The sequence below is a fragment of the Oryza brachyantha genome, chromosome 5 (genome assembly GCF_000231095.2).
Source record: "Oryza brachyantha chromosome 5, ObraRS2, whole genome shotgun sequence".
In the NCBI taxonomy this organism is placed as follows: Eukaryota; Viridiplantae; Streptophyta; class Magnoliopsida; order Poales; family Poaceae; genus Oryza; species Oryza brachyantha.
Window position 1 is genome coordinate 9,125,095 of NC_023167.2, and position 11,788 is coordinate 9,136,882.

At 40.9% G+C, this 11,788-nt stretch overlaps 1 protein-coding gene across 1 annotated transcript; it reads left to right on the forward strand.

Annotated features, from left to right (window-relative positions):
• The first annotated feature begins 1,523 nt into the window (after positions 1 to 1,523).
• Positions 1,524 to 3,523, forward strand: LOC121054454 (ethylene-responsive transcription factor CRF3-like). The gene has a single exon (XM_040524245.1). It carries the CDS (start codon positions 2,019 to 2,021, stop codon positions 2,898 to 2,900), a length of 882 nt encoding a protein of 293 aa, XP_040380179.1. The 5' UTR covers positions 1,524 to 2,018; the 3' UTR covers positions 2,901 to 3,523.
• The last annotated feature ends 8,265 nt before the right edge of the window (positions 3,524 to 11,788 follow it).

Consider the following 11,788-nt stretch of genomic DNA (forward strand, 5'->3'; position numbering starts at 1 on the left):
ATAATCTTTTATATTTCATCTTTCGTCAACCAAAACAAACCGTAGTATCATCTCATCTTTTCGTTTCTGTTTATAATTATAAGCCAAAATTTAAATTTTTAATCTTATATTAGAAGCTGATTTTATAATTTTTTCGTTGTAGTTTATTTTCCAGTCTTGTTTTTTGATAGCTAAGAAGAAGCTACGAGGGTTCCCACGAATTAGGTTTAGAAATATTTTAGCTAAAATTCATTTATGTTTTACCAGACGTACACGCTGGTAGCCATCTAGATCCGGTTTAAAGCACTAAAATGATATATTTTAGCTCCATCCCATTAATAATAGGTATAAAAAAGTTACATTTTTTAATATAATATTTAGCGATCACCCCCGTATCATTCCTGTGCAAGCAGTGCGGACCCCAAGGATCGATGGATCGAGGGAATCCCAAGCCGGACGGTACAGATGCAGTGCAGGGTACTACTGTACACATGTACACGTAACGAACGTACGGGCCGTGTGATCTTTGAGCGATCCCTATTTATTGGAGTACTAATTAGTACCACACGAGAAGTAATTGGAGCGTGTTAATGCGCTGGGCATCTTCCGTAGCTTCCGTGCTTCCCCCTGTACGTACGGTGGCATAATGCGCTTCCACGTTTTCATGCCCCTCCTGCAGTCCTGCTGGATATGGATGATCTAGGGCTGTTTTTTAACTCCTTCGGTCCTAAAGCATAAGATTTAAATTTTAAATCATTATATATATACATATATATATATATATTTCAATTGTTCTAACGATATAAATTTAGTGGATTCTGTTATCATACTTGATTGAAGTGGATTCTGTTATCATACTATCATTGAGGAACATGGCTATTGAACTTCAATAGCAGTACATCTAAATTTAAACAACTTCAAACTTAGGACACGTTTAGTTAACAGAAAATTTTAAAAGAAATGTCACATTAACGCATATGGTCACACATTTGAAATATTAAACGTAGTATAATTATAAAATAAATTTTAGATTTCACCTGAAAACAGCAAGACAATCTTTTAAGCCTAATTAATCCGTCATTAGCACATGGTGGTTACTGTATCACTTATGACTAATCATGTTCTAATTAGGCTCAAAAGATTCGTCTCACGATTTTTCCCATAACTGTTTAATTAGTTTTAATGTTTATGTATATTTAATACTTTATTTAGGTGTTTAATATAATATTAATGTGATGGTTTTAAGAGAAGTTTTTGCAACTAAACGTATTCTTAAAAACCACACACGTTTCAATTGGAAGTACCATGAACGAGATGCAACGGGGGTCGTATAGACACATAGACCAAAAGCCCAAGTGTCCCATGCGCCCCGGTATTTTTAACTGTCAGCGGCTCAGCGCGGTCCAGCTGGACCGAGCAGCATGTGGGCACAACAGTAATTTCGCTAGGCGTGATAAGATCAACAACAGTGGCAGTGTGCTAGTGGCATCCACCTGTGCCATAAATATATGCTCCACCTCGTCTCCCCTCTTTTCTCGCACGAACCCAACGAACCCCCGCAGCCTCTACCTTTCCCGCCCTTAACCTCTCCCCTAAAACCCTCTTAAAACCCCCGGATTATCCCCGAGATCGAGAGTGGTTTCGTGCCTCCTCGCCTCGATCAGTCCGGCAGGCGGAGAGTGGGGTGTTCTTGGATCTGATTTTGCTGTGGTGGTCTCAGGTTTTGAGGCTTTTTTTGGGGGTTTGGGATTCGGGTGCCTTTGCTTGTTTGACCCGGTTCTTGGAGAGTGAGCAGTGAGCTAGTGGTGAACTGGTGATAGGTAGTAGCTCACTGGGAGTGCCAGATCCGTGGCTGGCGTTTGGTCCTGGGAGGAATCTTTGAGATTTTCTTTGTGTTTTTGAAGTTGATTCTGCAAGTTTTGAGGAGAATTTCGAGATTTTGTTTGAGTTGTTTGGTCCCAATTTGAGCGGGTTTGTTGGGTGGGTTTCTTGGTGGTGCGCTTTCTTGGATGAGATTTGGGGTGTCGTCCTTGTAGCGTATGGATATGCGGCCTCCGATGGTGTCTCCGGCGGACTCCCTTGCCGCCGGCAGGAGTCGCCGCGTTGCTGCCAAGATGCCGATGCCCCGCCCCAAGCGCGTGCGTGTCTACTTCGTCGACGCCGACGCCACGGACACGGACTCCTCCGGGGACGAGCGCTCCCGGCGGCGCGTCCGGGAGGTCATTGATATCGACGTCGGGACCGCCTCGCCGTCTCCGGCGCCGGCGCAGGCGCAGGCGCACCCGAGGCGGCTGGTTCCGTCGACGGCGCTGGCGCGGCGGCGCGCGGGGCTGGCGGTGAGCCGACGGTTCCGCGGCGTGCGGCGGCGTCCGTGGGGCAGGTTCTCGGCGGAGATCCGCGACCCGAGCCTGCAGAAGCGCCTGTGGCTCGGCACCTTCGACACCGCCGAGGAGGCAGCCGCCGTGTACGACGACTACGCCCTCCGCATCAAGGGCTCCCACGCCGTCACCAACTTCCCCTCCGACTCCGATACCCCCTCCACAAAGGCCAAGCCCCGTCAGCGGCCGTCCGGCATGAAGCTCCGCCCTCGCAGGCTACCCACCGGGGACACCACGGCCACGCGCATCACCGCCCCCGCCTCCACCTCGGCGCCGGCGCCGCCACGGGAGCCGCAGCCCGAGGAGGACAACCGCGCCGCCGCCGACTCGTTCAACCCGTTCGCGTCGCCGACCTCCGTGCTCCGGTACGCGGCGGACGAGGTAGCCGCGCCCTCCTTCGAGCACCTCCTCGTCGAGCTGGGCGACCTCTCCGCCCCGCCGCCGTCCACCAAGGCTGCGGAGTTCGACTGGCTGCCGTGGTGGGAAGGGGAGGACTTCGTGACGGCGGGGCTAACGGCGAGCAACGCCGTCAGCGTGAAATGATGCCGTTGCCCCCACCCCCATCCCCACCCGTTTCGCGCGCGCAAGGCGGGAAAAAAGTGGCGGGAGACGCATGAAGGCGGCCACCGAGCCAGCCAACCCAGGAATAGTAGTATTATATTAATTTTATTATTATTATTATTTCGTGGCAGTAAAAAAAACCAGCGGAGTTTGAACTCCTAGTGAAGTGAGGCAGAGCGGAGCAGCCGCAGCAGTAAATGGTGGTGGCGTGGGGCCCAAGGCGGGTGGGCCGGCGCGCGCTTTGTGCGTGAGCTGCCTTGAATGGCACGGCTCCCGCGTGGAAACGGAACAGTGTAGTTGCGTGGCAGATATTTATTTTTTTCCCTTTTTTTTTTCTGTTTTTGTTCGGAGGGAGTAAAAATTAAATGGTGGTGGCGTTTGTCTCGTCTCTCACGTGCCGGTCAGACCGTGTCAGCGCTCAGCAACCGGCGGTGAATGGGTGTGATTAGTGGCTGCTGATGTGGGTGCTTACAGCTGTTAAACTGCACTCTGGTCGTCCCCTCTCCTCCTGTGATGACAGGTGACAGCGACCACGCCGGCGATCTGTGGTCGGGGCTTGTTTGTTTAACGTGGTTGGTGATTTTAAGCGATGAAAAAAAATGTTTTCCGGATTTACTACCTTGCTTGTTTGTCTCGTCTCCTGGATGAATCCCCCTACTACGATGAACAGTCTTCTACGCCTCGGTTGCTTTCTTCCCAACGAGCGGATTTCTGTTTGGTGGTAAAAAAGAAAAACTTTTTCAAGGAGTACATCTTGGCGAAAAGTCAAGGAAAGAGCGAAGACGCTACTAGTACTAGTCCGGGTACATCAACGCATCACCTCGGCTGCGACGAGCAAAAGAGCAGAGAGGACACAAGGCAGGCAGCGCGGGGGCGGCACCCTTCGCCACGTTTCCGCACCGCACCCAGCCATCCCATCCCATCCAGCGCCTTCTCCGGGGGGGAAGGTGGGCCCCGCCCGGCCGGCGTCGGCGCGCCACGTGGCCTGACCCGGGCCGTCGGATTTGGTTCCAGGGGAGGGGTTGCCGAGCCCGAGGGTGGGGCCCACCACCGCGCAGTGGTATGGGGGATTGGGCGGGAACCCGACGTGTACCACTCCCTCGCTTTCGCGCCAATTCCCGCCACGGCGGCGGCCGAGGGTGAAATGACGGGAAGGCCCCCAGTGGTCCGGTCCGGTCCACGAGGCGGCGAGGAAAGGCGCCACGGCGGTTGGTTGGTTCGGGGGAGTCGCGGTCAGCCGGATAGAGACAAGGAACTTTTTTTCTCGTTTCTTTCTCTTTTTTTTCCTTTTTTTCGTTTCTTTTGTTGGGTCTGGGCGATCTGATTCTGGGTTGGGCTCCACCGGTCAGGATTCTTAGGGAACAGTACTTTTGTGTTCCCAAGATTACTGACCCGTTTCATCGGCGGTCGTCGAGGAAGAGACGTTTCTGGCAAGAAACTCCCTAGTCCCTACTCCTACGGTCCTGCCCAAATGTGTTTCTTGAGAGTTGATAGACAAAAGTGCCATGGTTTAAGGCCCCGTAGTTTCTAAAAAATATTCCAAAAACATCTATTAAATATATATTAATATTAAAACTAATTACATAACTAGAAATCGTGAGATAATTTTTTTAGCCTAATTAGTACATCATTTACATAATTGCTACAGTAACTTACATGTACTAATGACGTATTAATTATACTCAAAAGATTCGTTTTGCTGTTTTTGACAGAATTTATAATTTATTTCGTAATTAAATACGTTTAATACTTCAAATATGTGTCCGTATATCTAATATTATTTTTATAAAAAAGTTTTACAAACTGAACAAAACCTAAGGATTACTACTATGCTAAGGCCAGGTTCAGCTATGGGGATAAATTAACTAAGTCCTATCGTTTTTTACGCGGACGCTTTCTAAACTACGTCTGTAGGGAATTTTTTTAAAAAATCATATAAATATATTTTATATTTTTAATAATTAATAATTAATTAATTTTGTAATAATCTATTATTACGTTTTCCGTGTTGGGATCTCCTCTCTTCGCTGAACGCAGTCTAACTCGACCTAAGAGCAAGTTCAATAGTATAACCAACTAATAGCTATAATTTATCTGTAGCTAATCTAATAGATAATTCATACAATATATATGTACAAAACATATAGTACTATGTCTCATCTGTCATACACACATTATGTATTGTGTTGCAACTAGCTATAAATCTATAGTCTGTTGTTCTTCTCTCTACTCTCTTATGTCTTATCTTCTTAAACTATGTTAATAGCTAATTTATAGCATGCTATTGTATCTGCTCTAAAGCCTGTACTTGCCAAACGTGCCACCATGAAAACGCACACGAGTGAGGGTATTAAAAGATGACATGAATTGATTAAAAGAAGAAAGAGAAGCAAACTCTTTCTTACATAAGATATACTGTAGTTTTTACACAACACTTAGAACATAATGAAAGATAGTAACCATAAATACATATGTGAATTGTAGTGTTTGTATATGTATGATTACGGCTAACCCTGCCACAACCAAAATTATTAAGTTTGTGGCAAGTTATATAAAGCAAGACCATCTATTTTCTTAGCTACAAGTATGATAAGATTTGGTTAAAAGATAAGTTTATAATAGAGCGCCATTGAGTTAGAAAAGTATGATTTTCTATAATTATAGTATCCAACAAAAAAATCTACGTGATAAATTGTGGCACGTCAAACATGTGGCGCGATATACTGTGGTTCCAAAGTAAACTGCCCCTCAAACCGTAAAAAAAAAGGAAAAAAGAATCAAATTTAGTATGAATTTTGATGTACAATTGTCTAAATTCATATTTACAATTTAATTTCCTTACGGTGGAGGGTGCACGCCTAATCGCGCCACACGCGTTTTCTTGGGGGTGGTGTGGTGCGGACCATCAAACATATCTTGTAATCTCGTGATATTTTGAGCGAAAAAAAATGTTTGATTTATTCGTAAAACTCGGCTCATAGTATCTAACATCCCGTCCTGGGTAATTGATCTCGCCGGATTGCTTTCTCCGCCGGAGACAAGATCGCTCAACAACAGCTAGCGTCGCTTTCCCCGCCGAACGTGACAGCGGCGGCTGCGCCGTGCGCGGGATGATGATGATCGATCCGCGCCTTGGTTCGCCGAGACACGCAGAGACCCAAACCCCCACACGCCGAGCAACACGGGTAGCGACCGACCGACCGACCGATCCATGCGAATTGGGCGAATGGCCGGCCTCCTATAGCAGCCGCAACCACGGTACGGGGCAGCACGGGGTCCCGATACTCCGCATTACAGCGTTGATATGAGTGGAACAGTGAAAAAATTCTATGAACAGTGACACAAATATGGTAGTAACAATATATTTTTTTTTGTAATGTATCAATATTGTAGCATCACTGTAGCAATCAGTCCGAACCATCTGGGTGAAAACCGGTACAAATGCACTGCATTGTTCACTGATCCCATTCCAGCATGGGGCGTGTTTAGTTTGTGAAAAAGAAATATTTTAGATGTCACGTTATATGTTTGACCGGATATCGAAAGAGGTTTTTGAATACGAACAAAAAAACTAATTTCATAATTCGTCTGGAAATCGCGAGGTGAATATTTTGAGCCTAATTAATCCATCATTAACGTATGTGAATTACTGTAGCACTTACGACTAATTATGGACTAATTAGGCTTGAAAGATTCATCTGGTGATTTCTCATCTAACTATGGAATTAGTTTTTTATCTATATTTAATGCTACATACATATATTCAAAGATTCAGTATAACCTTTTTAGAAAAATAAATTTGGAAACTACACAAGTCCTTTTAGTTGCACCGGAGGGCGTAAGGAGTGGAGGGGTGGCCATGAACAGGTACGCAGTCGTACGTACGGCAAATTCCGGTTCGTGGTCGCCAACCAGGTTTTGTTGGGCTTGGTTAGGGAGCTTTTTCTAGCTGCAGCTTTTCCCAAAAGCTGTTCTATCACAAGCTGTCCCAAACGGTCCACAGCTTCTGAGAATCTGTAGTTACAGATTCTAGAAAATGAACTAAAAATCCAAAAACTGGGTTTAGAAGTTTTTTCAGATTCTCAGAAGCTGGTTACCAAACAACTGCTTATCAGAATCTAAATCTCCCCAAACAGTCCCGTAGTCGCGCACCATATGGCGGTGGTTGTGCACTCGCTACAGTAATAACAAGGATTATTGTTTCGACATATTTGTAAATAAAAAATAAAATTTTTATATACATATTCTTAATGATATAAAAGCTAAGGCTAGAAAATACCATATGATAAAATATTTGAAAATCAACTTTAAATTTAATTATGAAAATATAAAATTTATCTTATAAACATAATTAGAAACGAAAAGATAAGGGGTAACATTGAATGCTACGTGCATCGTGCGGCCGCAAGAACTGTACCTAAGAGTTGAACGGTTCGGTTTAATTCGATCTTGAGTGGTGTACATTGTGCTGTAGAACTTCATGTAAGGTTGAGCATTCTGGTACCTATGTCGTATATAGCGCTCATATATACAACCAAAATCACGCAGCCTAATTATATATAATCAGAACAATGATAATACTGATGACCGGATTAGAGAAAATAATTCAACATATTTTGGTCATGTTGCCAACGCGGGAAGCGTTGTTGTTGTTATCTCGTCGCCTTGTAGGTGAGTCATCCGTCGGCAAATTAAACCATTTTACCTGCCTCTGTGTCTTAAGGTTGAAGATGACTGGGAAAATCTCAGCCACCTGAAACCTAGGATTTCCCTTTTCCAAATTATTTATTTTACCCCTCTCATCTAAGTCTGAGTGTGGCAGTAACGCCATATTTTTTCTTATTATCGATTTTGGATTATCTTGGGCACATTTCGAAACTTCTAAACGGGTTTCGTGTAAATTTTATATATAAATGCCCTCATATGGTTACCCTAAAACCAAATTTTAGTTTTGTAGTATTTAATTTAGCCGTTTATACCTTATGAAAATTGAGCCAACTAAAAATTGAGAAAAACCTACGTGTCATCCCCATTTCTATCCAAGTACAATCCTTCTCGATATGTCTCTTCCCTTATCGGTATTGGCCTCGAGCGAGACTGCATGTGCATGCTTATGCTTTTGTTCTTTTGACTGCAATTTTTAACTGGTAGCCTTTTAAAAAACTTTAATTATAAATAGACCTTTAAAAAAACTTGAACAAAAATGAACCTTTTAGCTCAGCACCATAGTCTTTGGCGTCGTGATCCAATGTCTCGGCGCTAAAGACGATGCCGTCGATAAACTTGACCCCAGAGACGGCTGAGTCAATGATATGAAGAAGACGGCGCAATCGACATTGGCACCGAGGGTCTATTTGCAAAAAAATATAATTGCTACCGAGGACCTATTTATAAATATTTTTCTTATGAATAGATCATTTTTCAGAACTTTTTTGCAACTTCTCTAGAGGATATTGGCGCCGTCCTATTCCACAACGGTGACAATGATGTTGGCGCGATTAAGAAGATACATTTAGACAATAAGTTCTTTCAAAGGTCTATATATAAATTAAACAAGTTTTCAAAAAAGACTAAAATGTCAAAATTGCAGTTCTTTTGACAGAATGCAGGAATGTATAGTTGGATGGACGCTCTTCTGGTAGGGATAGCACGATTCCTACGTTTACTGTAGACCTTCATGTGGGGTAATACGTACTGAGTGTTGTTGTATTTAATTGTGTATCTAACTCCCACCTTTTTCTATTTAGACAAAATCTAACTAATACTATTGATAAACACTTAATTATAAGATTGACATTGATGAGTGCAGGCTCTACAAAATACTACAGTACAAACGATTTTATCTAAAAACTACCGTTATTGTTAGGGTTCCATCAACGGTCTTCCGTTAAGTTCTAAAATATGAACAATGTATTTAATGATGTGAGATGGGTGAAACTTTAACGACGACAATATTTTTTTACACAAAGTTGTTTGTAAAATGATATTTCTTAAAACTCACACTTGTCGATGATATTTCTTAGATTTAGATGTTTGTTAATGATATTTCTTAGATTCTCTTTTATTTAATGTCATCAACTTTTGGTTCTATATTTGACTATTTATGTTATTTAAAAAATTACATAGTTATTAATTACTTCCTTGATATGCAAATGTTTTATGTTGGTTAGTTCAAAAGTAAACTAGCCAACGTCAAACAAAAATGTTGGGAGGAAGTATTTTGTTATGATTTAATTTATTTCTTAAAATTATTTTGAACATGACCTATAATTTTATATATTTACGTACAAATTTTAAATAAGATGATCTGTTAAAAGTAAAAAAAAAAGTACGTACCTTCACGTAAAATATCAGAGGAAGTAATTCTTATCGTCAGGCTGCCATTTCATAGTTTCATGACCCACACCCTCGGGGTTCCTTTCAACGCTGACGTGTAAAATGTTTTGCTTGTTGAACAAAAGAGAAGCCATCGTGAAGGCTCGTGAGCCTCCCTGCATTTGCACCGTACGTAGCAATCACATAAGAGTAGGTTTTACGGGTACAAATAGAATAGCATCCCTCATGTCACATTTTTATTATATTAATAAGACAATACGTACAATATATCATGTTTAATACCCAAATTTCAATGCTATTTTATTTATTTACTCTCACACTACTCATTTTACATTGGAGCTAGTAGAGGTCCTCTCGTGTGCGATCTCTTCTCTCATCCAACTATCACTTAGCTGGGTTCGACACCATGCATGAGATATCTAACTCTCCTCGTTTTCTGCACGCACGCTTTCTGAATTATTAAATACTATATATTTTGTAAAAAATTTCTATAGAGAAGTTGTTTAAAAAAATCATATTAATCTATTTTATATTTTTTAATAATTAATAATTAATCATGTATTAATCTATTTTATATATTTTCCGCGCTAGATAACTAACCCACCCCATCCTCCGAGCTGAACGCGGCCTTAATCTTACGTGATACTTGGTCTAATTTTCTATTAGTGAGTCACGTAATTTTTTTCATGGATTATATGAGTCACGTAATTAATCTTCCATTACTTTTAGATATTACTGTCTGTTAATTTGCGAATGGAACAACCGAACAACTAAGAGATCGACTACAATTAATTAGTCGATAAGCATGCTTTCATGCACTGATGCATACATATGCAAAAGTTAGTTAAAAAAATATCATGGGTGGGTAAGATAACCAACTCACCCAAGAGCAAGACTAATAATATAGCCAACAAGCTGGCTATAAGACTTCTTATAGTCTTTTCTTAGCTTACCTATATACTAGTTAGCTCTTCATTATTAATGTAGGGTTTATATGTCACTCTTACAGAGTTTCTTGGTTCCTATGCCCAAGTTAGCTACAAGCTTATAGTTTGCTTACACTCTCTCATCCTCTCTCTTCCACATAAACATATAGTCAGCTTATAGCCTGCTATTATACTTGGTCTTACCCATCACCAAATTTGTCAAGGTAATCGATGAGCACTTTACCATGCTAGCTAGTAATTTTTATCTTAATTTTGCCAAGTCTTGCATAGGAATGCTAGCTAGTATTTATTATCTCCCTCGGTCCCAGATTATATGGGATTGGGACTATTCACTTGCAATTTTTAATAATTCGTTTTATTCAAAAATTTAGTATAAATATAAAAATTTATAAGTAATACTTAAACTACTTTTAATAATAAACAAAATAATAATAAATAATAAATAATATTTTTAAATTTTTTTAAATAAGATGAGTGGTCAAATATTGGAAATAGAAAGTTAAAATCTCGTATAATATGAGACGGAGGGAGGGAGCAGTACTATCGCTATAGACATGGAATCACGACATGACTGGACATAGGGCAGAAAAATGGAAAACTGTCCAAATCCTGAGATCTTGTCCAACGTAACCTCCAATTACAGTGACGCGATGAAATCTGCAATTGAACCGTAGTGAAAATAGTTTGACGAATTTTTTGAGACTAATTAGTCCATTCCATAATAACTTTATTTCTTGTTTTTCCATGTCCAGCGTTTAACCATTCGTCTTATTTAAAAAATTTATAAAAACTTTAAAAAATTAGTCACGTATAAAGTACTATTCATGTTTTATCATCTAGTGAGAATAAAAATATTAATCGTAAAAAAATTTCAAATAAAATGAAGAGTCAAAACATTGTATCAAAAGATTGAAAAATAATCTTATTTCGGGACGGAGGTAGTATATGATTAGCCATAATGCTACATAACCAATATTTGTTCATGACGGATTAATTAAACTGAAAAGATTCGTCTCGCGGTTTCCAGGCAGAATCTAAAATTTATTTTGTAATTAGACTACATTTAATACTTTAAATATGTAATGGTACATGACGATGTGATCTCTCTCTCAAAAATTTTAAAGAACTAAACGGGGCCTAACAAAAGGAGGGCCATGTTTTGGAGAGGGCAAAAACCAATTGGTACAAATAACATAGGAGTAGGGTTTTACACCTTTGTGTGACTTGAACCTAGATATTTCCTTATCTTTGATCTTGACTTAGGTCAGGGGTGGAGTTGAGTTAGGCCGCGTTCGCCCCTTCCTCTAAGTTAACTTATCCACTCCTTTTCCACACGCACGCTTCATGAATTGTTAAATGGTGTATTTTTGCATAAGTTTTCTATAGTAAGTTGTTTAAAAAAATCATATTAATCTATTTTATATTTTTTTAATAATTAATAATTAATTAATCATGTACTAATCTATTACCACGTTTTCTGCGGTGGGGTAAGTTGACTTATCTCCTCTCAAAAGAACGCAGCCCTAGGGAAGGGGGTTCCGAGAAACCTAGTTAAAAAAATTAGTTAGAGTTTATCTATTTTCCCAT